Raw genomic sequence first — 27,151 nt, 5'->3', positions numbered from 1 at the left:
CTCTCTAACAAATATAAAGTAAGTAAACTAAGTAAAAAAGTCTCAAAATGAAACAAAGATTATAGTATATTTGTATTTTTATTTAATAATCTTATAAACTCATAATAAATTTGTTAAATTTCATTTGTTTACTGTCCAACATTTCTCATTGATAATTCTATTAGATTACTCTGAAAAATACTCATATTGCACATTTTGCAGGATATTTTAAAACAAAGGTTCAAAAAACTCTTCCAAGATATTTATCATTGCTTATTTCCCTGTTTGAAAAATCAGTTATCTACACTGGTGGAAGGCAGGACATCTGACATCTCCAGGTACAATGTGGAAAATATACACAGCCTTTCCATTCCCAGATGTTAATTTCATGTCCTTGGAATGACATGTTATTGTTTACCCCTTTGCATTAAGTATGATTACCCCGAAAGTGCAACTAAACTTTTCTTTAGAAGTAATACTTAAGGATTTGTCGTTTATTTGCGTTAAATGTCGTGCCACATTTATTTGTGAGAGTAAACTTATGGATGTGCATATACTACTTCGCAAGGCTTCCAACTCACATTTCTCTGTCCTCCTTTCCTCCGGTTCCTCAAGCAGGGCCCCATCGCACAGGCTGGGAAAGCCCAGGTAGAAGGAACTCCCACCCCCTGAGGCTCCCCACATAGTTTCGCCATGTCTGGAAATACCCTTTCGGTAGCCGGCCCTCTCGCAGCCGGGCCTTCCCGGCCCTCAGGAGGCCAGGCCAGCCCACTTACTGGTGGCGCCTCCCGGGTAGCTTCCTGGCGGCGTTAACGGGGCCCCTCGTTCTGCAGGGGCACGGAGGGGCTCCTTTCCGGAGGACAAGCCCTGGCTAAAGCCGGTGCCGCCTCAGGCTGCCGGTTTGCCTGCCTTCCTTCCTTCCAGGGCGGCGGAGAGAGCGGCAGCCCCGCGCGGCTCCGCCGCCGCCATTTTGGGACGCCGGCGGGCGGTCTCCATGGCAACCAGGAAGGGGCGGACATCGCGCGGGGTCACCGCTAGCCCGGCCCCCTCTTAAAGGAGCAGCCGCGGCGGCCCCGCGGTGCCGGGCAGGGTCTGACCCCCGCCGCCGGTGCCACCAGCGACCCGCGCCCCGGCCGCCCCCTGGCCGCCCCGAGGGGGGACATTCCCGCGGACCCGAGGTGACGACCCCGGCGGAGGGATACCGACAGCCGCCAGCGGCTCCGGCGAGCGCAGCGAGCGGGCCGCGCTCCGGGCCGCGGCGGGGGCTGCGCGGGGGGCGGCAGCCGGGGCAGGGGCCGCCCGCCGGCCCGGGGCGCGCGCGGGCCCCGGCGGGGCCCCGGCGCCAGGAGAAAGTAGTCCCGCGGCCTCCCCCTCGCGCCGCTGGAAGGGGTTCGGCGGCGGAGGCGGCGGACGAGGCGTCGCTCGGTGCTGCGGCTTCAGCTGATAATTGAAGGGAAGCGAGGCGGCTGCTGCCGGGAGGAGGGAGGCACGGAGCGTCTGCGGAGGCCGCACCGGGACAAACTAGGTACCCGGGGCCCCTCCGCTCGGTCGGGGGGCGCCGGGGAGGCGGGCGCGGGGCGGCGGGGCGCTCGCTGGGCCCCTCGGCGACTCCGGGCCGGGCCTGTTGTGTCATCCTGGCATTAGCCGAGCTGCCCTTCCTGGCGGCCCGGGGCAGGGGGAGGGGAGCGGCGCCATCCCGGAGCATTGTTGCGGATGGGGGTGGGGGGGCGAATGGGAGCCGGGAACGACGCGGCGCCGTGCTGGTGAGTGTATGGGGCGGCCCGGAGGAGTGGAATGGGGCCCTCGCCGTGCAAGGAAGGGGTGGAAACGGAGCTGACAAAATGGCCAGGCAGTCCCTGAGCCCGCTGCAGGGATATCCTTCGCCCCCCCACCCCGGGCAGGGGTGCCGGGGGCCACCTGGCCTCTCCCGGGCCGCCTGGCGAGGAGGGGGACGGCAGCGCGGCCGCCCCTCGGCGGGCCCTATGTGGCTGCTGATACAAAAGGGCAGTGTCAGTGTTGACACTGCCGTGCCGATTTCGATGCCCTTCCCTGTCTTCCCTCCCCCACTCCGCTTGGCCCCCTTTTCCTTAGTGGTCCTTTCTTTCCCACCCCCCTTTTATTTTTTGTTCCCTTCTAAAGAAGCGAGGGAATATCTTAAAGGAAAAAAATAGCATTTTCTTTTTCTTTCCCTCCTGCCCAGCTCGGTAAAAATGCTAAACAATCGGCCGACGTCCATATTTCACAAGCTTTTTTGGGGGGAGGAAGAAGGTGGGCAGAAAACGGAGGCGCCCGTGGGGTCGGAGTCACAAAGCTGGCTGCCCACGAAAGGGATTATTTTCGCAGCTAAATGTTTTCGAGCTGATGTTTTTCTTGTTTTCAGTCAAGAAGCAAGTTGCCTGGTCCTTGCGTTTGCTTGCATAATGCGTCGTACTTGGAGGCTGATCAAACGCTGGGTTCTGCCTTTCCTGCCTGGCTCTTCCTCCTTCCCTTCTCCCGGGGGGCTGGGTCGTGGCACAAGTTCCAGGGGGCTGCTGGCGCTGGGGCTCCCGGCTGCTGCCCCGGGAATCCGGGCAAGGGAAGGAACCCAGGCCGGGGCTCTCGGCAGACCTGCAGGCCTGTCTTCCTGTGTCCAACTTTTTTATTGTTCCCCCTTCCCCCTTCCGAGTGCTCGGGCTCTCCGGCAGGCGGGGGTTTGCTCGGCTCGGCAGTCCCAAAGTCTAGACGGGGAACCGGAAAATAATAGGGGAAAGAATGGAAAGTTATGTCAAGGGCTTTGGGGGAAAAACATCGACGTATCGAACAAAGGTCCTGCCTGTGTTGGAGAGAGAGGCCTGCATGTGAGGCCTGATTGTGTCGCATTTACACACGGGGAAGAAATGAGTGCTTGGTACTGGCCTAAATTTATTCTGTAAGTCTGGCATAGAACTTAGGAACGCTTTCAGAGAGTGTGTAGTTTGTTTTGGGAGTGTTTTTATTATGTGTAGCAATCCAGTAATAATTTTTATTTTAAATTCTTTTTTTTCCTCTAAAAAGAGTTCAGGTTGTTTTTTTTTCTTCCTGCCTCATTCAGCAGAAATAATACTGATTCAGAGCTTCTAACAGTGTAATGCAAAACTTAACTCGGACCAACTTCCACTGCTTTGTTTTGTGTAATACGAATTTTGAGCTTCCTGCTGCTTTAAAGGCTGCCATAAAGAGGAATTGAGTAGTAAGCAGCTGATAAATATCAAGTACTTCTATCATAATGAGAAAGAAGAGGAATTCTGAGCACTTAAATAAATTTTTCAATATTTTCTTGTGAGAACTGACACTGTATACTTTTGTAAGATATACTTTTATAAGACTTCAAAAGCTAGCAAGCATTCCTGTGATTATTTCTGTTTATCTCTGGTGTAGTCTCTTCAGTTCTCTCTCTTCGCTCTCAGAACTACAATTCTAATTGTACAGAGTTGAGGTTCTGGTTTGGGGTTGTTTTTTTCTTTTTAATTTTAATTTTTTAAAAATTATTTTGGCATTTGAATTCTGAGGTTTCTGAGATTTATTAAGGTTTTTGTTAAGCTATAAGTTTTTAAGCAAGTTGTATTTTATGTATGCAAAAATATATGTAATGGACATGAAGGTGCTGGAAAATAACTATATCTATATATTTTTTGGTAGCCTACTTAATAAATATCAACAGGAGTTAAATGTATTTATGAAAATGCTTGTATTTCAGTTTTTGCAGCTGGTATTTTAACAAAATATTTTGTATTTGAACTAAGAAATTTAAAACAGTGGTCTGGGGAATAAATTCTGAAAATTATGCCTAAAGTTTTTGGCAATATACATGTTTTTAACTTGTAGTAGTTTCTGTATTTTTAAAATGCAGCTGATTGTGAGCAGCTCAGTTCTTTTGATCTTAAATGCAAAGGTGTTTTTAAGTTTTATTGTTTGGTGTGTCTTATTGTTATATTAGAAATAGAGGTAATCAAATTTTTTTTTTCCTTCTTAGGGTTTTTCTGAGAAAAATTAGTAGTAAACTTGAGCTAACAACCTTTAAGACTTCAGTCTCCAGATGGTTGCATAGGTAGAAACCTAAACATGTCTTAGCTGTTAGTAGAAAGATTGTAGGTCATCCACAGTGTGACATTACTGCTTATTAATATAGCAGATCTACTTCAGTAGGAGTGCCAACCTGTTGAGTAAGAACTTATGAAAATGGAGTCTTTTGATGTCTTGCAAAAGTTTTTCAGGTCAAAGTGACCATTAGGGGAAATATTCTGCATCTTCCCAGTAAATGAATAATCAAAGTTGTCATTCCTAATCAGGAATTATGCACAAGTTTTTGTGTGTGTGTGTGTTTTTTTTTGTTTTTTTTTTTTTTTTTTTTAGTTTTAGTTTTCCTTTTTGTATTGTACTTTGACTGTCTTCAAACCCAGAGTGTAAATATTACAGAAAAAATCCTGTAATGAAAACTTTTTCTTATAAAATCATTCCTAAATTTGAGGCCTAAAGCCATAGGTGACAACAACACTATTCCTTCTGCAGCAGCTTAGCAAAAATAAGATGCATTTGTCTTTAATGCCACCAGTGGAGACATGATCAATTTCCATGTAGATCTTTACACAATTACTTACCTGCACCAGTCCAGAAGCATAACTTGATTAAATTCCTTTTGTTTCTAAGTGATGAAGCAGAAGTAGCAAAGTTAGGAAGTAAACTATATGTTTGTTCCTAATTTGCAGCGAAATGAATCTCACAGCTCTGTGTTAATCTTGTAGTTATAGGCCGTGCTACATTTTCTAACAAACCACTTGGGTAGCATCATGTAGAACACTTTTGGTCATGGATCTGTCTTTAGTCACACCGAGACTAAATTTTTGTGACAAAAATCAATAATCAAATACTAAAGTTGTACAACATGGTGAACTAGAGCTTTGGCAAAAACTTAACCCAGGGTGTTTCTGGGATCTCCCATTGGCCTGTTGGATGATCAGTGTCCTGTTCATCACCTGTCAAATTAGTAACACTCCCTGTAAAGCACTTGGTTGACTCTGTTATACTCTTTTCATCAAGGTATCACTGCCCCATTCAGTAGTGACTCTGAAGGTGGTACCACAGTGGATTTTTTTTTTAATGTAGTAATATATTAGCTTTGGGGGAGTATGCTTAGTTTTCTGAAAAAGTAATATTTTAAATGTGCTGTTAATATTTTAATTACTACATGGTATCGCAACAGATTTATGGTAGTATATGAAGCAACTCCTTGCTGGGGGTTTCTATAGATCAGTTTTAACTCAGGACATGAAGTTGGTAACTGCAAAGCAAAGTCATATTAACTTTTTTTTCCTGCTCATGTAGTTTTTTTTCAGTTTATATGAAATAAAGTGCTTCTCAAGGAGCACAACTATTTTCAGAGTTCTCAGTGGTGAGCAATAATGACAAAAATGCTTGTATGTAGCCACTTGTCTCAGGATTGCTTTTTTTAACAAAACAGTTGCTGAATTCATGTTTTAAAGTTTTCTTCTGCAAACAGAGAAATTTTAGCTACCTATCAAATGTACAGTGTCTGTGGAGGACAGGGCCAAGTCAGCTGGCTTTTCCTGCCTGCTTTCAGATACCAGCAATGGTTGCTTTTGTATGAAGATCAGCTTGAGGAGCAATTGTAAATATGTAAATGTGTAAATGTGCACATTCTCCTTCAGTTCTGTCTGGCAGTCAGGGTTCAAGCATACAGAACCAATCTCTTTACTCTCCTTGTGTGTGATGATGCTTGTCTTGCAAGGTACTGACTGTTGCCAGTCTAAATTCATTCATGAAGGTACTTGGTACAAATATGGCAGCAAACTGCCCTGGGAGCAGTAGATGGTCAACTCTGTAAGGAAAAATGGAAATATTGTTTTCATGTAGGAGAAATGGAAAACTTAGGTGTATTATCAGAAAGGTTAATCATGATAGTTTAATATTGGACTTCAATATACATGAGAAATATTAGCAATGATGTTCAAGCCATGGTTGCCCTCAGTTGCTGCAGAAAAGCCTCTTTGGAAGCCTCAGGATGTTACTTGGTCCTTCTCACATTTGACTTCTTACACCCTTGAGTAGTTTTTCATTGATTACAGCCTGCTAAAAGGAGGTCTGTTTTCTTCAGTGGTAAGAAAGGAGAAAAAACCCCAAACCTTACAAACATACAAAGGTATTTTTGGAGAAGAAACTGGAATGATTCTATCAGTGTGTAGTAATATTATTCTGGCTTATGGACTGGAGGGGGAAAAAATCCCATTTTCTTGAGTGTTTTCTATATGATTTGCCTTGACAGTGTCCACAAGAAAGTGCACATGCTGAAATGCAAAGATCTGACCTTCATGAAAGGTATGAAAGGGTCTGAGTCATCTTCTGGAATGTGAACCTTGAGTTGTAGGGAGCAATTTGGTGTTTCAAATTGGAAGCTGAGGTCCCTGGTACTTTTCAAATAAGATGGCTTTTTTTTAAGATCTGAAAGGCAAAGTATATTTCACTTTTATTCTGCTTTCAGAGGAACTTGTTGCTGACAACTTGTGTTTCATGAAGTCTAAATAACTAAACTTAATGTAAAGAAGGAATGTAAAGAAGTGCAAAGATTAGACTTTTGTAAAGCTGGAAATAAAATAATACAAATGTGTTCTTTGTTTTCTGAGGTATGTGTGTTTTTTTGGGAACAAAAGTGTTAAACTTTTAGAAGGCTGCCTGAGATGGGCATTAGACTTAATACTGACAGTGTGCACCTGTGTCAGTTTTGTGGCTGACTTTTGAAGCATGGTTAATACCAGTTTTTGTTAATGCAGAGCAGTAACTAATTTTTTACCTTGATTTTCAGGTGTAGCTTTTAATAGTAAAATATTAGGAAAAATAGGTCTGTGACAAACTCATGCCCCAAGGTAACTAGATGTAGATTTAGCTGTGTTTTCTTTTGGAAAGCATGTATGCCGTTCTGTTCTCCCTCATTTTTCTCCTTCTCTGTCTTACTTGTCTTACTTTGAGCTTGTGATAGTTTGTCTTAGCACCTCTGGGCAGGAGAAAGGATCTTGCTGTACCTGGGCTTTTATGCATTTGAAGTCTGTTCTGTACCTCTGCTCTAGTCCAAGACTGCTTAGTTGTAAAAGTACAGGTTAATAAACATGTAAATAAAAAATACACTCTTGTATAGTATCTTCTGAGTTGAAAACATTGAGTTTTTGTAGGATCAGGAGCAACATAAATGAGTTGAGGCACCAAAAAAGAAAAGATGGAAACAATGCATAGTAACGCTAGTCAGGGAGGACTCCAATATCCCCCATGGCTGCCCTCCTCCCCCTTCCCTCCAGCCCTAAAGAAAAGGAAAAACACACACCTGCATCCCACCCACTCATCAAGGGACTTGAATTACATGTCCTTGATACTGGTATAATGATTAGTTGCTTACTTTAACTCCTGCAGTTAGTGAGGAGAAGCTCTCTTTACATTATATATGCTTTTGTGGAATATGTGGTAGATGAGTGTTTTTGGACAAGGTAACATTGTAAGATGTGGTTAATGTCAGGGCTAGAGGATGGCATCTTATCCAAGTTAATAATGTTCTGTGTCTTCTAATGTCAAATCCCTTATGTAATTAGCTTATTCAGTGTAGGGAGTGTCCTGTCCTGGAAGGTGTGTGCAGTGTAACTGAATCTTCTGATCACAGGTGAGATGTGGCTGTGCATTTCAAGAGGACAAATGAAGAAAGTAACTGAGGGGCATGTTAATAGGCTGTATGCTGAATTTAAACTTGGAACTCTGTCTTCCCTAGAGAGTGAGTGTTTTCTTCCTCTTTATTTTGGGAATACACTTTATTTATAATCAACTGACTGACTGCAAACTGTAATTTCTCCTTAAAACTTCACTTGTCTTGAGCTTGCAGTTGTTTCAGGTCCATTGCACAGGGGTGAGGGGAAGGTAGGAAATTGCTCAGCGGAACAAGGACCAGTCATAAGCTGTGTCAATAAGCCTGAGTGAATGGCACCTGTGAAGCAGCTGCATAGCTAGGTAGGTACATATGAGATCTTTAAGTTAAACAGCTGGAGAAAACAATTTCAGCTGAATCTCATTTAATGAAGGGGATGGAAGCTACATAACTTTGGCAAACTTTAAGCCACAAATTCAAGTGTTGCAGCTTGTACTTTAAAGATCTGCTGCAGTCTATTCTACAGTGTTTTTCAAGTTCATATGATGATAATGGATGTTGCCATATCTTAACTTTGGTAATATTCTGCCTTTTATATTTAGCAGACAGTAGTCTACAATAAAAGGCTGGTAATAAAAATTAAAATTTGAGTTATACCTTAAGATTGTAGATTAAGAAGTTAGTTTCACTCTCTTGCTCAGTTACAAGAAGTTTGGCTGAAGAACAGATACATTCCTTTGCCAAAGGTAAGATAGGAAATATGTGTTTGTCAGATTTCTTCCGTGGCAGTTCTTAAATTGACGCAATTCTGCTGCATATTTGTAGACTTGCAAATGAACATACCCTTGCTGGATACCTGACTCTGGACAGCCCCTCAGAGCTTTCACCAGCACTTTGTCACTAGAATTGGAAGAAGCATGTTAAGGGAAATGCCATTGCACACCTCAGTCTGCACATTTAAATGCTGTGTGGAGTGGGTAGAGAGTGAGCTCTCTTCAGATTATCTGTGAAGAGGAAAGATGAAATTTAGGATGTGAAGGAATGGTACCACTTTAATGCCTTTGGTTAATGTTGACATTTGAGAATTATGATCATACTTTTTTGTTAAAGAGTTTAGAGGTTCTTGATGTATTATCCAACTCAAACCAGAGTTGGAACAGAATGAGCACTGACAATTCCAATTTTATTGTGCTTTATGGAGAAGAACTCAATTAAGCTAGAACCTGAGAACTTTAAAAACTGGGGGTAAATAGGAAAGTAGTGATGAGTTAATTTTTGGGACTACACTTAAACAACATGTGAAGTTGCCTTTGAGACTCCACTGCAGTGGTAGGCCAAGTAATCTCAATCTGTCACTTTCAAACTACAGTGCAGTGACCATACTTGTTGCTATGCTTCATGACTTCAGAGATTGCCTGGAGTAAAGTGTATTCCCCGCTATTCCTCTATTACAGACTTAGCCAAAAGCTGTTAAAACTCTTCTTGTAGTTTAAATAAAGTAGATTCCTATTAAGTAACAAGTAATGGACAAAAATTGTATCATCTGTTTTTCAAAACTTTTTCATTCGTTATTTTATTCAGATGAAATCTTGGGTTTATATCAGATTGAGATCTCACACTTGAATGCAAACTGCGATTCTTGCTGGTAGTACCTGTAGTGTTATCAGGAACACTCCCTCAACCTGTTATCAGCAGTCTGCCTGTGCTAAACTAGTGTTGCTTCTGTTTGTGGCATCTGTTTGTTGGTTTCACATCTACCTTGCAATTACCTGAAACCCTGTTAGGACTCCTCTGTACTATTATTTTAATAAATTAATTTTAATTGAAATAATTTTTAACCTATTTTAGTGGTGTTGGAGTATCTTAAAAACCTCTATCACAAGTAAGCCATGTAGATTGCTCTGCATTACCAAATTGTGTAGTGTGTTTTAATTTAAAAGCTGTTCCCCTTCAGCTAAGAAATGGTTTCTTCCTTATACTCACAGATTTGCAATACTGTTTTCCTTCACCAAGATGATGTCAGGCTTCTTGGAAAGTCAGCTCAGTAAGATGGCAAATCAAAACCAGATAACAGTGATAGTGCTAATTGAGCTAACAGCAGAATTCAGTTAGTATTTTGACTTTCTCTGTTGTGTAACTCACTCTGAAACATCATTTGAGTTGAATGTTAGCAACTCAGTTACAAAATTTCTCAGCACTGTCTTCCTATGTTTTTTGTCTGCTGGTTCTACACGGAACTCTTTCCACAAATGGAATAACTGGTTTGGCTTTTGGAATATATTAACTTCGGCAAGTTTCCTCCCCCCCCCCCCCCCCCCCCCTCCATGTGGCAGATATCAAACATGAACATATGGGCACAGAGTGACACAGCAATAGAAGGATCAAGCTGGATAAACAACCTCTGCACAGACTAACCCTATCCAAAAGGGTGGTATATGGTTTGTGGTTTTTTATTTTTAAATCCTAGAACTTGCTGCTTACTGCAATAACTTGCTTTGTGGAGGGCTGTCTTCTGCCTCCCCTCCTCTTTCCCAGGAGAAGGTGTGGGGACAAGTTTCCTCTCTTCAGTCATAACAGAGCTTCAGTGGTAGGTACCATGGGACAAGAAAGACAGGAAAAGCTTCTCAAATTGTAGATAATAGAGGTGTTGGCTTCTTTGCAGTGTCTTCTCTAACTTCTTACACGTTCTGAGAAAGAGGATGTCTGTTAGTATAGCAAGAATGGTGTTTTAGTTACTTCGTTAGCCAAAAGGCCCAAAGGGGGGACCAGCTTTTTGTGGCAACTGAGCCTTGAAAGAGATTTTTGTACCTGAGCAGCATGAGCATCTCCTCTCTGGTGGGCATAGTAGGACAACAGAACTTCTTAGTTGTCTGTAAGGACAATGTCATACTTGCCTTTTTAATTCTTTAGTCCTCCTGGGATATTCTTTCAGCATGTCATGTCTCAAAATTTAGGATCATCTAGTTTCCAGTCTGAAAGTTTCTCTTAACTGTTTGCCTGCTAACTGTGTCAATACTATTCCTCTCTTCATTTTCTTCTGTTGATGTTTTAGTATTGGCACTTACTGAAAGTATGTACAGCCTTGTTGCCAGGCTAAATAGTGCAGGTTTTATTAGTTAACTTCTTTAAGATCACCCTTCTGGTTTTCAGCTGGAATTGATGTCCCTTGACAAAGGCCCACTGTGATGGGGTAGAGTATTTCAGATAAGCACTGAGAATTCTCAGTAATGGTGCATACACCTAAGCATTGGTTCCTCTTCCACACCTCCTCTCCCATTCCCCTGCTGCATCACTGTGGAAGGAACTGGAACAGGCTGATGGGGTTTGGCTTACAGAAAATGCTTTTTGGGTTCAGTACTGAAGTACAGCATCTTCATATTGAGTGGTAATATTGTACTTCATAGCATTGCAAGTGTCTCTTTAAAATCATTTACTGTTCCATATTTGCATATATCCTTACTATTTTGGGAGAGGGACAGAGGAGAGAAAAGGGGACTTGCAAGTTTTGATAATTTTGGAAAAAGGGAAGTTTTAAGGGAAGAGCTCTGTGTTCAGATAACCATATCACCTGTGTAGTTATTTGTAAATAAGCAAGGCAATAATAATAACAAAGCTTTCATCTTAGTTCATAGTTTTCTTCTATGGGTAATAGTCTTCTATCATTACAAACACTTTCTGTTAAATTTGTGCAATGATGCAATCAGTTTGGATGCTACTTAAAAGCAATTTAAATAGTCTTGGGTTTAACAAAACAGAAATAAAATATGAATGACCTCTCTTCTGTGAGCCAGGAAACAGAAACAAGTGTCCAGAGTTCTGCTGTCAAAAACCAAAATATTTTGCTTCTGGAATCTGCTGATGTCCTGTCATTATTGAAGTATGATTTCAGGATTTAATACCGTTACAATTTGAACATTATTGCCTGCCTTCAAATGTTAAGTTTAAGCACCCACAGCTTACAGAGACACTATTTTCCAGTTGTTTTTCAAAACCTTGGCCTTGAATGTGTGTTCAGAGTAACTGTGAATATTTTAAGTCCAGCTACATCTGAATGGTAGAATATTTTTATTTGAGTGTGTTTGCTGTAGCACAGCTTTGAAGCCTACCAGGTGGAAGCTCTGGTCCTCATCAGAGAGTACATTTTGCTAAACTTTGAAACTTTGGTTCAATGAGAATGTCTATCTATATAAATTTATGGAGTAAACAAATACAATGTCACAGCACTACTGACATAGGGAAGCGAAGGTACACAGGCTGTCCTGTGTAAAGTACTTGAGAAAAATAGACTTTGTCTTTTAGCAAAGGAGAAGGCCTATTCTGGAAATACAGTCAGCACTGAGGGTGTCTCTTTAAAAGCAGAGAGACAATTCTTCCTTACTGTATTTTTTGTATTGCTTTAGGCTGGGGGACTTTAAATACCTGATTTTTGTGTAAAATACCTAGTTGCCAGCTAAAGGCTAACTTGAGGAGAAAAAGTGAAGTGCAGAAGTATGTACAAGTGTTCAGTTTTCATACCACTGATTTTAGCTGTGTTGTCCTAAATGTTACATCTACCAGGAGAGATAGTTTCCAGGCATTCTAAAGATGTTAACCTGCCATGCCTGAGCCTTGAGTAACTAAGTCAAGGAATTCAGAAACTCAGTTTTGTGCCCATGGATTCAGGAATGCTGCTCAGAGATCACTGAGTGTGACAAGTAGAGGAGATGCAAGCTACTGTATTTCCTCCAATTTTCACCTAACCCTGTGAGACATTGCTGAGCTGGGGCTTGTGAACCCCTTTCCTTGCTTTATGTAGATGATCTGCCTGGTTAAAAAGCCTGCTTGATAAGGAGTTGGGCTTTCTGTTGACAACATCAGATGCAGGATGTGACTAGTGCAAGCCCAGACCCGTGGCAGCTAGAAGCAGCAGCTCAACCCATGGCAGAATATAGTGATTTAAATGTCTAAGTTTAGCTTAGGTGCATCCAAAAGCAAGGTAGTTTGTTACTACTTAATAGTAGTCCAGGTTATGACAACAAATTAGAAATGCATTTATTCTTGGGGTGTGTTTGCTCTATTGTTGGAAAGGTTGGTGGCTCAGCTTTGAAGTGGGAGTAACTTGAAAATACGAATTTGTGACTGGCTATCATTTAAACTGTTTTGTTCTTTGTACTTCAGTAGACTGGAGTAGTATTTGTGGTGGGAGAGTGGAGGAGAAGCTGATGTAATTTCAAGTTGCTTCATCAGAATTTGAAAAGTTTAACTTGTGACAACGGTGATAGATCAAAACGTCAGGTTTTAAGTTGTCTCTGTCAGCTTGTACAGATGCAATCTATATTTTTGACCAACTCCCTAAGTTTCATGTGCTGAATTTTAACATGAAAATGATCTGCACTGGCATAATAGTGAAGCTTATGATTGTACTCTATCTCCCCATACCCTGTGAGGTGTGTGGAACTTTGGATAAATACATGTAATAGTTGGAAATTACCTTCTATATAGTACACAAGCCTTCCATGTAGGTTTGGATTAGAGCAAGTAACTTGACTTCCTGTTTTATCTGGGTGACCATACTCACTAGGATGTCTTCCAAGAAATGTAGTTGGGATTTTTAGCTTCCATCAGTACTTGGTATTCTTTGGGAGATACAATGGAGCTCAGCTGAGCTTAGTGCAGACTCGCAGCTCTACTGCCCTCAAGTCTGGCCTGTTTGTTTTGTCTCCTTAGTCTGTGCTGTAACTTCAGTAGTGAGTTAAATATTGTATGAAGAGTATAAGGAAGTGTAATCATCACTAAGCTTAGAATTAATGGAGTTACAAAAAACAAGTAGGTGTTTGGCTCAAACATCCGTTGTACTTGCATATGTACAGAATATTTATGATGTCATTTGAATTTAAAAAGTATCCATTATAAAACACAGTGTGATGCCCCATCTGAAATATTTTCCTTGAAAATGAAAAAGCACTTCTGAAACTTTCAGGCTCTTATCATGTAACTGTTTAATATAATAAACAATACCATGTTAGTAATATGCTAGTGGTATATTCTGCCCTTGATATAAGAAAAAATGACTCTAGAATTTTGTTGTGAAAATTCAATGTTAGATGCTTTATATCCTCCACTCTTTACCAAAATAGATGTTTAATAGGAAATAGTTTCAATTAGTTTTTCATAGATAACTGTGTTTGGAGAGCTGTGTTTTCATCAGCTTTCAATTATGTGGAAGAAGTTTGTGTTGGACAGATCAGGCTGTTTCCAAATAGCAGTACATGATGTCCATGTCCCAAAACTGGTCTGTCAGGGAAGCCTTTAAATACAAAGTAGACATACAGATAAATTTTGAAAAGCATAGAATAAAGAGCCAAAGTCAGTGCAATAATTTGGCATCTTTGGTAGCTAATAGGGTTTGAGGTGCTCTCCTTAGCACCTCATCCCAGTAGTTGATGGGATACTGATGTATGTAAAGATGTATTTCCAAGACTTTATATTGGGAAATGGAGGTGCTAAAGATATTAGGATTACTAGTACATTTTACCTGTCATATGTAGGATACTGTGCAGAGGGGAGGGAAGAAACTGGGCTCACTCTTCTACTGTGCAGAGGGGAAGGAAGAAACTGGCTCACTTCCAGATATTTTCAGTCTTTCTTTACAAGCCTGTCTACTTCATATTCTTTCTTTTATCTTTCCCTGAAGCCATTCCCTGGATGGGAATGAACATCCCTCCATTCCCTGGATGTTTTTTACGAAAGTGTTGTGAAGAGTTATTTTATCTTGCACCATGATGAAGCTGCCCTCTCCAGTTAAATACCCTTTTGTTTGTCTTCCTTACTAGTGCATTTTATTAAATGGCTTATAAGAGGATGAGAGGAAAGAGGATGATGTGAAGTAGTTTTGGAGTGTCTTATGGGTATTTGAAGAAAAAAAACCCAAACCATGAAAACAAACCAGAAACACAAGAGATCTTGCATGGGAGTTGAGTGAACTTTGCCTCCAATTCTGTGTCATATTACCAGTATGGGGTTATTTTCATGCTTTCAAAAAGTTGTTTTGGGAGTAAAGCAAGATGGATGCATTGCTTTGCTTATGTCATTGATGGATACACAAAGCACTTAGGAGAAACACTGTCTTCTTTTCCTCTCTTCCTCACCCTATTCTTTTTCAGTCCTGGACAAGCCAAAAGTAATGTGTTGTTTTGCAGGGCAGTAGGTTGTAGGTTTGCTCATAAAGCATAGTTAATCATTAGTGTTGGATGAAAGGTCACCAGCATAGAATACAACTCTTTGAGTATTCTGATTAGGTCACAGAGCAAATTGCAAGAGCAAAGACTTATCAAACCAGCTATTGTAATATCTTCTGAAATAATTTTGATCAAGCTATAGAAAGCTTACAGCTCTGCTTGCTCTTTTATGAGTGTCTCAGAGTGGTGAAGAGACTGTTCTTCTGTTATGTGTTCAGTATTCATCAAAAGGTAACAAAAGGCCTTGAACAGATTTAGGCAGTACCTGTTGGAACATTTTGTTGTCAGAAAGTAAGGAGCCTTTCTTCCAGCCCTGAAGTGATTGACTATTGACAGGAAATTCAGACTTTGACAAACCTGGCCATGCTAGGACCCTAGGAAACACACCTCATTAGTATTAACTTCTTAGTCTTGTGAGCTGTAACATATGGGCATAGTTACAGTTGTTCTTGTTCAAGGAAAGTGCGTGGGTAGCCTGGGAAAGATGAAGTAAAAATCATTGCTGAGGTAAAGCAGAAAAATGTCCTATTGGTACTTGCACATAAGGGAAGGAGGAGCGGAATTTGTAGCAGATTTTTTTGTGTGTATTTGGTGATGTTGAATTCTTGTCTAGCTTAAATCTAAGACTAAATCTAGCATCCTGCTAAAAAGCACTTCAGAGAGCTCTAATATTTAGTTTTGCTCAAGGTCAGCATCATGTACAGTGCTGTGTTACCACAACATTCTCTTGTTTTATTTGTGAAGCCCTGAGAAGGTGTAAATGTGCAGAGTAGAGTAGACACTTGTCAAAAAAGTGTGCTGTAAAGTTGTTACTTTCCTTCATAAAGCTCTGGCTTCTGACAACTTTTTCCATGACTGTAAAAGAGTGAACCTTCCTTAAATACAGTTGTGGGACGTATATTGTTCCCTGTATTTAACATGAAAGAATAGCTCTGAGCACTGTAAAGTCATGATCTTACAATTCATAGGATCAGTTTAAAGACAGCTTAATCCTTAGTGTTAACAAGTGTTTCTTGGGCTGTGACTTTGTTTTGCTCGGCTTTACACAGAACAACTTCTGTTTATACAGATATTTGGTAGGCAGTTTGCTTCATGATTTCATACAAGGTAAATGTCTTTAATTGTGCCTGTGTCAGTAATGTGGTATGTGTATTGGAGCTTGCTCCTAATTACATCACTCTAAGATAAAATGTAAATGTAGAAATTTTTCCATGGTTGGCAGAATATGTCTCTGGCACACAATTCCAAGAAGCTGCTGGTTTGAGCACTGCTCAGTTAAGAAAACTTAAATGTGTTTTAATCCCTTTGTTTGTTGTTAGTGTTCTTGTGATAGCAGAAGATCCATATGCAGATCCAGTGCTGAGGAAGCCGGAAACTTAACCTGTTTTAATTGGATTTCTTCCTCAATGACTGCAATTAAATAATTTCTCAGATTGTGTCATGTGGCGTAGGGCTCTTGCTATGCATTAGGCCTATTGCCTTTTCTGTGTAGCATTTGGATGAGGGCTCTGTTCAGGGGAACAACATAACCTGCTTGAGCCAGTGTGGGAAAGGAAGCCTCAACAGGCATTAGTCTGAATCAGTGCTGGACATCAGTGATTAGAAAAGCAACACTAAAACTCCTGAAAGCCTCCTGATTTCTCCCAAACTTGTCTAAGCTATATTTTGAAGATGCAAAAATCTGAGGACCCTTTGTAGGTGAGTAGAAGACAGATAAGTACCTTCTACCTGGCCTTGGAAGCATAAATAATTTTTTGAAATTTTGGGTTTAGGTTTGTAGTTTTCCTCTTTAAGGCATGCTGCTATTACTGAACAGATTTGTAGGCTGGTTTAGAGCTGAAGCACAGTGTTATGAAAATGAAGATCCAGTTTCCTGCTTCTTTGCCTGTTTTTATAACACACTTAGACCTGTGGTCCTGAGCTCATCTGTGGCACTTTTCTCATCCACATCTACAAGTCTACTGATTATGTGTTTCTTTTTCCAGCAGTAATTTCTGTGACATCTAGTCTCTGAATTTCTTCAGTTTAGTGGCTGATTAAAGCTCTTGGCTTTTTGTTGTTGTTGTATTTGTTTGTTTGTTTTTGGCTGTACCCTTCTAGCTGTTTAGGAGATCGCAGAGATCGTCTTTTGTTAATTTAGACTTTGGGTGACCAAACCATGTTTTACTAGTCACTGAGCTCACTAGGTCTCTCAGTAATTTAAGACAGCTTGGCAGAAGTTGATGAGGAATTTGGCAGGTCTCAGAAAACCTTCCATGCTGCAACTTGGGGCAGGTATTGTCTGACAGGCTCTGCAGGTAAGACATGGCTGTGCACCATATCAGTATTTGTCTTGTGCTCTTGCACTTGGTTTTGCTTCAGGGCTGTGTGTGCCAGATGCAGGTGAATGGCAAACTGCAAATGAGGCACCATCTGGTCTGTGGCATTAGAATAGGGAATAGGCTTGGTGTTTGAACAGTAGGTTCTGCATTCAGACTCAGTGTGGTGAGTAAATGCAGCTATGCAGCTCAAAGGCAGCTGGGTATTAAGCATTGGTGGTGATGGTTTTGAGTACTTTTTGGTTCACTTGCAAAAAAGTACTGAAATAAGCTACTAAATTGAAATTTGTATAAAACATACAGCTATTTTTTTCTTTTTATCTGGTAATAAATACCCCTTTTCCCAACTTTGCCACACTTCTTTTACTTGGTCTTAGCTTGACCACCTGCTTCTAGCTTGGCTTTTTTTCTGGCAGTGTCACTGATCTGTACTTCATGAAGGTTTCTGTGCTTTGATTCGTGTTGTCTCACAGAAGGTAAAGCTCCTCATTCCAGTGAATTCCTGTCTTCTGAGTGGAGTCTTCTTCATTCTTGCTAGACAGTGTGGTTTTGTGTTTGTTTTGATTTTTTAATGTTTTTTGTTGTGCTGTTGGTGAAAGCTTAAACCACTGTTCTGATGGTGACACAGCTAAACAAGGGTTTCTAGAGTCTGAAAATGAAGATCAGGTTAGATTGTACTTTTATTGTTTATGGTGTTTTTTAGTTAAAAGTCTGGAAGAAACAAAGAATTCACATCAGTTCACTTTACATACAAACAGCATGGTTTTGGTCAGAATTTGGCTGTTGGAAAATGTATTCTTTTCTGTTGGAGAGAGCTGCTTTTGTTTGGTTTCAGAAAGGGAAAGAACTATTCATATTACAAGTTGAAGCTACACTTCTATTAACACTTGGTAGCAGAATTGCATCCTGAGGCTCTCATAGTGTAGACTTCCTCAGTATGTAACGTTGGTTTTAAAGGTCCTGTAGAGGTGAAATCAAGTTCTTGCTGTAGCACTGATTTGGCAGAAAAATTTTGCTCTCTGACACAAGTGTACAGAAGATGAAACTTTGAATATATTTGTTCCTCACTTTTCTTTGTTTCCCATTGCTGTGCTAAAAGGGAAGAAGTTCTGTCAATAAAGATAGGAAATGTGATTCAGTATTTTGCAGCAAACACTTGCTATGTTTGTGTGTGCCTGTTCTCTGTGTGGTCTAACAAATCTTTTGTGTTACTGACATGGCTTAAATACCTCTGGGCTGCTTCTGAAGCTCTGTGCTGTCTCTGGCTAGCTTGCAGCTATCCAGATCAGACTGTTTCTTTGTATAGATTGACTCAGGAGTTTCTGGGTTCTTACGCTTTTGATAATCTTTATATCTCAGTAGCAAAAAAATTAACTGCTGCAGAGTTGATGGAATTATGTAACAGAGCTTCATGTTTAGCTGGTTAAAAAGCCAAGGTATTAGAAGACACCGAATTTAGACTGAGAAACTACAGGTCTTGTAAACGTAAAAATATTTTCTTGAAGCTTTGAGTCCTGGCTCTCTTCCACAGTCAGAGCATTCTCTTCCTTTGTTAATAAATCAAAGTCAAACTGTATAGTAGAGGAAAACTTACACTGAACTAGTTTGGACATGTTATAAAAGGTGACATGGAAAAGTATCAAATTGGGTTTATTTGGAGGAGAAAAACTTTAATATTTTCATTTTTTTAGAAGGGCAAATTCTTTGAATGAAGTAGTGAGTAAATGTTCCAGGAGGATTTTATAGTTAACCCTTTTACTTGTGCAGAGGAGGGATAGTAGCTCTTGACAACACTGTCAATACATAATGTAAAACTACAGAGAAGCAAGAGGAAAGAAAAAAAAGAAATTATTTCTATTTTCTCTAGGTCTCCTTTGGATGAGGGTCGGATGATGCGTGTGTTGTTTTGGGAACCAAAGTGCAGTCCAAAGAGTGACACAAATTGTAATATTTCAGTCCTTGATGAACATGAGATATAGAAAGCAGTGATGTGGCAGAACTGAAGAGGGATGCCCTCAAGAGACCATTATATTTGTTCCATTCCTTAGTTTTTCTCCTTAGACTGCCTTTTCTGTTTTTCCAGAAGAAAAAAGGACTATATAGGAGTAAGGACTTTTACTGTCTTAATGTTAGGTAGCCCTCTCAACCACCTTGCAAGAGTTCAGTTAAGATTTAGACCTGGATGTAATTTCTCAGTGCACAAATGTAGTGATTTTTTTTTCTTCACTAATGAAATGAAGCTCAGGATTCCTGTATACCCTGAGCTGGGAACACCAGTTGTACAACCACACCTGATATACCTGAGCTTGCACTTGTATCCTGTACAAGCTTTAGGTTTTTTGTTCCTTTAAGCTATTCAGATGTGTGGGAAGGTTCTGCTGTCTGACTTCTGCAGTGCTTACAAGTTTTTTTAGGCAACTTGTGGCTCTCTCCTCCATCCGTAGGTTTCTCTTGGTTCTTCAGCTGACAGGCTAGCTGTATTGTTGGCTGCCAGTGGTACCTGTACTTCTCAGTAATTTTGAATAGTGCCCCATTTGCTAATTCCCTTTGACTTTTCCACAGCCCAGGAGGACTTACTAATGTTCAGGCTGTGGCATAAAGGCCAATCCATTGCTTTGGTGGTTGTCAGTTCTCTGTAATCTTAATGGAACAAGTTTTTACATTTCTTACAGGTCCCTGAAGTCTTTAGTTTTCTTTTCCCATATCAGGTTCAATGAAAGGTCTCTGCACTCTCAGACTTCAAATTCAATCGATCTGCTTGAAGCAGGGTGGCTATTCAGCTTCTGCAACTCAGTCATTGTCACAGAACTGTTCTTACCAACACTGAAATATGTGATACTTGTCTTTAGATCTTTTCTTAATCAAAACTTCTCATACCTTCCAGTCCTTGCAGGAGGACAGTAGCCAGAAGTCATTAGGTAAATGTGCTGCTTTGCTTGATTGGGGTCATGGCATGGATGACCTTTTGGATCACATAATCCTGACAGCCTGGGCATTCCTCTAGCAAGTAGTGCTGTGCATCTTTTCAGAGGTGTTTCCAGTGTCCTTACCACCTGTGAGGACTTGTAAATCCTCTGGTTGCAGATAATGAGTATTTGAACTGCCAGTTAGCAGTAAGAGATTACAAATGTTGACTTTTTTGCTTTTCTTCCTTCCTCTTTTGTACAGAGACTGTGTAATTACACATATGTGCATAAATGCAGTCTGGAAACCTGAGTAGTGGTTACATCCTTTCAGGTTCTGTTTCCACAGCTCTTAGCCACTCCTTTTGCTGTTCTGTCAGGGTGGCCTTCAGCACTGCCACTCTCTTGGCTGGAAGGGTAGGCAAGGGCTGACCTCTTGAAAGTCTGGGAAAGGGAAAGCTGACTTCCTAATGTGGCAAGGCCTGAAGTTTGCCTTAATTTTCTGATGGCTGTTGGTTGTAAAGTCAGTGGAACAGGGAATAACTCCTGTTCCTTGAGTGATTTATTTTACTTTTTTCTTTATATTGAATAATCACTCCAGTGATTCCAGAGAAACTGAATTAAAAAGAACTCTTCCACTGTAAATGAATCTAGGAAGAATGTTCTACTGAAGCTTTTCTCTTTTTTTTTTTTTTTTGGCAACTTGGAAAATGAGTGGATAACTCTTGAATTTGGAAAGTATAGGAAGGGAGAATATTGTGTCGAAACCAGCTGCAGAAGACTGAGTTTAAAGCAACTCCTTGGACTAAAAAGTCATCTTAATTTAAGTCAGCTATTGAAGTAGAAGTAGTAATTGAGCACTTGCAAGTGCTTGCTTGTAAGGCAAGTAAAAAGGTGTGTATGTCTGCAGGTAAATGAGGAGAGCCTTGTGAACAGTGAGCAAAAATGAGGTGCAGCTGAGATCAGTTGAAAATGATGTAAATCTGAAACAATTCAGCAGTTACTAAACCGTAGGCAGTAGTTTATTCAGTTTAGTCACAATTGAAGTCTGAGCTCTTAAATGTGTTGTATGCTTATATATTTAGAGTGTTGTTTCTATCTTAAGTGACAAGATTTATCACAGAAACAGCTGATCATGCAAATTAATGTTGTCTACATTGAAGTAAAGGAATATAAATCTGAAGTCTCAGGCTTAATATTTTCTGATATGTACACTGAACTCTTGGTTCTGGCGGGCAAGATGTGCAACTTGCTGGAAGAAAATGTTCTGAACTTGCAAGGTATATAAACATCCTCCTGTCTATTCCTTCTTCCCCTCCTCCTTTTGCCTAATACTGACTTCAGGGCAGTAAGTCTGTACAATTTTGAGGAGCTGGATTGCTGCAGCAACATTAAATAAGGGACCCAGGTTTCTATGAGAGAGGAAGGATGCTGACCAGTGCACTTAGCTCAACTCCAAGCAGGTAACAAGTATTATAATGGAGGATTATAGGCAGTGGTGCTAGACATATTCTGAAATATTCAGGAGAGTGCTAGAGTCTGAAAAAACTCTTGCACTACCAAGATTTTTGCAAGGAACTTCAAACCCAAGAACAAAACAAAACTACCACCTAAAACAACAGAAGAAAGCCAAACCGAACAAACACCCTAAACAAGTTATAGAGCTGATGCAAGTAGATTGAGAATGCCCTTGTGGAAGAGTTCAGTTCATTTTTACAGGTATTGTAACTGATTTGCCATGTTACCCTGTAATGGCCCTAGAGAATGTTTGAGTTCTTCAGTTTAGTCATTGTCTTTTTCTCTCAGTAGCCTATGTCAGGGTAGCTACATTAGCTCCTTGTATCCTGCAGGGAGTGGTTTGGATGCTAAGCAAAGGCTTGATGTGTACTTCTCGGTTTTCCCAGTTTGCTTCAAAAACATGGAAGTGTGTTAGTTGTTTCCTGTTGGCCTTTGCACAAGAAGAAGGGTAAAGGCTGCACTGCAAGGGAGCGGGTGCTTTTTGTCTTGTGTTTCTGTACAATCTCTCTGAGCCATATGTTGGCCATAGATTAGCTATAGTGTTTGCAATGGGTATGTAAGGTCTACAGAAATTAATTCTAGTTGCTTTCCTGTGCAATAACAAAGATGACTTTAAATAGTAATCAAATTGTGTTTGCTGAAACTCAAAAATGCTGTGCTGCATAATAAAAATAAGCACTAGATAGCAGTGTTACATAGCTTCAAAAGTTATGTTGTGGGTTTATATGAAATGCTGGCCTTTGGAATTCATCCTCATTCTAAAGAGTCTGCTGATTATGAGAACCTCTGCAGGCCCATGCTTTGGCAAAATCGTAACTTGGAATATGGAGTTATGAAACATTAATTAAAAAGGCTTGTGTGCAGATAACTTTATGCTAGAAGGGGACCTGAGCTTAAAAATTCCAAAATACTATTGTCTGTTGTGGAAGCATGAAGGTCTGATGGAGGGTTGTAGCTTTTTGTTATTATGGGTGTGAGGAAGAATCAGTGTAGTTGAGGAAATTGTCTTAAAATCTGGCAGGACTGCAGTGGTGCATTTGGCTGGGCTCTGCTGAGCTGCACATTTTCTTTGAATGTTGTCTGACAATGGGAAAAAAGCCAAGTGCTTGGAGTGAGCTCTGAGATAGAGGGACAAGTCTGAATGAGAACAGCTGAGATTTAGGGAGCTCTGGGTTCTGCTCTTGTTTTAGCATGTGGAAGGCACAGTTGTGAAAATGTCTCTTCATTGCTGGACTAACTGGGCACATGGTTTTGTGGCTTGCGGTGAGACTTAAGTTAGCATTTTGATGTTAAATGTCACAGCTGAGTCAGGAAGCTGCATTGTATTTAAAAGCAAACTGGGAGTCATGTGGTAACAACTGCCCAATAAGAAATGGCGTTAAGTTGCGAGGTATCAATATAGAAGATAACTCTGGACATCATCTTGACTTGGCAGATGCCTTATAGGATAAAACAGTTGTCATTTTATTCTTCTATACAGCTGAAAATACTGTGTGTATGACAGCACATTGTGCTGCATAACTTCTAAGCACAGACTACTTTAACTGTCTGGCTAAACCCTGTGTCATGGTTTAATCCCAGCCAGCAACCGAGCACCAGGCAGTTGCTTGCTCACTCCTCTACCAGTGGGATGGGAAAGGGAATTGTAAGGGTAAAAATGGTAAAACTTGTGGGTTGAGGTAAAGAGTCTAATGGGAAAAGCAAAACCCATGCATACAAGCAGAGGAAGACAAAGAATTGACTGTTTCCCATGGCTGGGCAGGTGTTCAGCTTTCTGTAGGAGAAACAAACACCATCACTTTAAATGTCCTCCCCTTGCTCCTCCTTCCCAATTGATACACTGAGCATGGAGTCATGTGTTCTGTAATATCTCTTTGGTCAGTTTGGGTCACCTCTCCTCACAGGGTCTCATCCCAACCTCCATGCGCCCATGCGCCTCCTAACCAGCGTGACTAACAGTACAAAAAGCAGAAAAGGCCTGTCTAAAGGTTCTAAGCACTTTTCACCAGTAACTAAAACATCTGTATTATCAACACTGTTGATATTACATCTGTATTGTCAGCACTGCTCTATTATCAGTGCTGTGTTCAACAGAAATCCAAAACACAGCCCTGCACCAGCCACTCTAGCATAAATTCAGGTGTATCAGAGACAAAACCAGCACAGCCAGGCAGATCAATGTTGAAGTTTTTCTAGGAAGGGCTAGGATTGCCTGTGCAATGTTTTCTTCAGCTGGCTCTTGTGGTGGTGGGTGGAGAAGCCCATGTTCTGGCCCTAGGTGGGAAAGTGCATGGCTAACCTAGCAGAGGTCTAGGTGAGCACTGCTTCTTGTGGAGTGGAACCTGCTGGAATGCACATTTTAATCCCTATAAGGTGAGGCAGTAGCTCTGTGGCAACCATTTTGTGGTATGACTGAAAGTTTGACATGACTACAGTTTCAGTGCCGGCTGACCTTCGTGCAGAAGGGGACACTACTCCCTCCTTTTAGAAAATGCACAAAATGTGCCTCATTTCTGATAGTGAGAGGTGGGGTTTTTTATTTTGGTGTTTGAATACAAGGAAATAAAAAGAATGCCCAGAAACATTTGACAGTGCCTGTGACTGACTCCAGCTGGACCCCCTAGGTGCTGAGCCCTTGCTCAGCTTTCAGCCTGATTAATGCTAGGCTTTGTTTCTTGCATTGCTGTTCTGAAGGGAATGCTACAATTTAGGAACTTGACTGGTCTGGCTGCACCAGCAAGCTGGAATGATTTCGAGCAGTTGGAAGCTTTTTCTGTTTTGTTGTAAATTTTTTTTGTGCTCTAAAGCATAAGAAGTTTTAGATTGATGGTGTTACATGTTACTGAAAAGCTTTAAAACTTTCTGTTAGTGGGAATATTGCCTTTGATTAAGGAATTTGAATAAGAGGAAACAGTTGTGAAGAGGGAAAGGTCACCTTTTGAATAGTAGTGTTTATAGCTTTCTCAACTTAGTCATCAGGACTTCTATCTAAGAGGTTCATCAAACAACTGTATTTTGTGGGATTGTGTATTTTGTGCTTTACTTATATTCTTTCAAATTCCTAAGCATAAGGTAAAAATAAACCCCAGCCAAAACAAATGAAGGCAAAAGTAATTAGTTAATTAATTCCACTTTCTGTGTTTGCTTTTTGCTGCTATGTTGGACTTCTTAATAGAAAACATGAAAAACTTTCAAAAGATGCTTTTGGCTCCTGTGATATGGGGATTAGGATAGGGAGCAATTCTTCTGCCTAACTTGTATTCTTACTCAATTCCTGGAAATATTTAAAGTATTTCTGGCATGCTGACTGTGACCTTTCAATATTAGGTTGTATTATTACACTGTAACAAGACTGAATCTGAGCTAGCAGAATCCTGATCAATAATTTCCTGTGCTGCACAGGTATATTGATGATATAGGTGTTCTTTGTAGCATCATATGTGAGGTAGTGGTTTGGATAATGTGTTTATGTGCCTGGTTTCTTATGGCCTACAGTAAAACTGAATCATGTAGGATTGTTTCTTTGTCCCTCCCTTCCCCTCCTGTCACCTTTGTTCACTTCTATGAGCCCTTTTCAGAAGAATAGACAATTATGTTCAGCTATTCACTGTTTTTACTGACAACGCCAGATCTTGAAAAATATTTCATTAGATACATTTGAATTTGAATCTGAAGCCTGCAGTGTTTTAAACTTTTTCATGACAGACTCCTTGCCTACTGTGCTCTGGATACCAAATCAGTATATAAACTGAGTTACTTGGGTTACTTTCCTTCTTACAGCTTCTTTTTTCCACCTGTGAGTACCTTTTTTTACCAGATTCCACAAAATTAGAAACAGTAGAACTGGATTTGCTGGTTGTAGTCCTGTTGCTATGCTCTACATGGAAATTCCAATTTAGCACAGGATACAAAAGTCACCTCTCTTCACTGAGGAATTAACTGAGGCTTGTTCTTGAAATATGTCTGTTTCAGAGGACTGTGGCTGGGGGCTATGGTAGTCTTTAATAAATAACTACCAAAATAATATCTGTAGATCTCTAACAGTCACAAAGCAATACCAGCAGTAGTAATACAAATCCATCACAGATAATTTTTTAAAAATAATTGTTTGCACTCATTAATCCTTGTGTCTCTAATATTTTTCCCTTTAATTTAGCTCTCATGAGCAGAACTTCCTGATTATATCTAGATTTTTTTTTCCTGAATGACTATGTATCTTGCTTTATGCAAATGAAAGTTGCATAAATCACACTAGAGAAAGAAGCTGTTTGGAAAGCACTGTAGTTATTGTGAATACTGCTTCTTATTCCTGAAATGGGCTTTGTAATCTCCTGCAGTGAGAGTTAAAATACTTGAATACCGTTGCTGTCTATCAAGCACTGAGTTTTTCCATAATGTTGATGAACAGAGATTCTCCTAAATTGCGTTTTTCCTGTCTCCTTATAATTTGAGAAGCCTGCTAGAAAGGAAGCGTGTCATCACAAAATCATAGAGGAGTTTGTAGTTTGGGTTGGAAGGGAGCTTTAAAGGCCATTTAGTTCAGTATGCTATATATACCAAAACCTGGTTGCTCTGTATTAAGGTTCTAAATGTCTTGACAAGAACCTTGTCCATGTGTCTTGTAACTAAAAATTGTTTGAAAGTTTTTGCTTAAACAATACCATTGTACATTTGTCTCTGGAGGTGTGGCAGTGAATCCTCATGCCATGTGTCTTATGGCTCTTCTCTCTTGTCTTTCAGTGAATGATAGTGTCTAGAAAGGGTATGTCCCTTCAGGAGAGAGGTGCCAATGTCCAACCGGCCTAGTAACAATCCAGGGGGGTCACTGCGACGTTCACAGAGGAACACTGCCGGGGCCCAGCCACAAGACGACGCAGTAGGAGGAAGGTATGGCTGCTGTCTGAGTGTTCAAATGTCTAACAGTGACATGCATATGATTTACAGAATGTTTTCCGCCCTGCAGTCCAAGCACTGAAGCTTCCATAAACTCTTTTTGCCCCTGAAATGCTGTCTGTACTGTTACTGCATGGGATAAGCCCATGGATGAACTCACTACCATACATGTTCAGCTACAACAGCAGTAGTAGAGCTAGCTATGGGGGGGAAAAGGCTTTTTTCATAAATCACATGTAGTAAGAAATTCTTTCCATGTCTTTCTTGCTGATAATAAAAGTATGGGAGGGGGATGATAGGGAGAGTCCATGACTGGGAATCTGGGAAAATGTTCCTTTTCGGCAAGACTGAATAACTGGTACTCTGTTACCTTTGCACTGCATCTAAATCCTGTGCAGATGTTGAATAATTCAAGAAAAGGAGGTTTGGCATAATTTAATATGCCTGTACAGTGAGCAAGTGGACCAGATTGCATTTGGTCTGTAAGTGGTTGGTTCTGCAGTGCAGAACTAAGAAGATCTTAAAACTGTTCCACGGATGACTGTACTGTTACTGCTGTGAGTGAATCCTGTATGGATATAAGTGTGTCTTTAACTTTGTTAAAAGATCAGTCTAATGAAGAAAGATTTGCCTGCCATCACTCTATAACCTATCTATTCTACTCCT

The 27,151-nt window shown here is 40.6% G+C and overlaps 2 protein-coding genes across 11 annotated transcripts in view; one reads left to right on the top strand and one right to left on the bottom strand.

The window, feature by feature from the left end:
• The window catches only part of LOC102063136 (uncharacterized), a 61,881-nt gene extending 60,854 nt beyond the window's left edge, over positions 1-1,027 (bottom strand). For all 3 annotated transcript variants that reach the window (XR_012581627.1, XR_012581626.1, XR_012581628.1), the window contains exon 1: positions 561-1,027. The gene's annotated coding sequence lies outside the window, so the exon portion shown is untranslated. The remainder of the gene's footprint in view (positions 1-560) is intronic.
• The window catches only part of TRIP12 (thyroid hormone receptor interactor 12), a 77,331-nt gene continuing 51,193 nt past the window's right edge, over positions 1,014-27,151 (top strand). For 5 of the 8 annotated variants that reach the window (XM_074547103.1, XM_074547102.1, XM_074547101.1 and 2 more), the window contains exons 1-2: positions 1,352-1,504; positions 26,333-26,479. In XM_074547103.1, coding sequence (XP_074403204.1) covers positions 26,382-26,479 — 98 coding nt within the window. In that variant the 5' untranslated portion in view covers positions 1,352-1,504; positions 26,333-26,381. Of the gene's footprint in view, positions 1,158-1,351; positions 1,505-1,719; positions 1,743-10,199; positions 10,224-26,332; positions 26,480-27,151 lie in introns of those variants that run through there. The other 3 variants (XM_074547096.1, XM_074547097.1, XM_074547098.1) reach the window with 3 other exon arrangements.

Source organism: Zonotrichia albicollis, chromosome 9 (assembly GCF_047830755.1).
Source record: "Zonotrichia albicollis isolate bZonAlb1 chromosome 9, bZonAlb1.hap1, whole genome shotgun sequence".
In the NCBI taxonomy this organism is placed as follows: domain Eukaryota; kingdom Metazoa; phylum Chordata; class Aves; order Passeriformes; family Passerellidae; genus Zonotrichia; species Zonotrichia albicollis.
The sequence above is the reverse complement of the archived record's forward strand: the minus strand, read 5'-3'. Positions and strand labels throughout refer to the sequence as shown.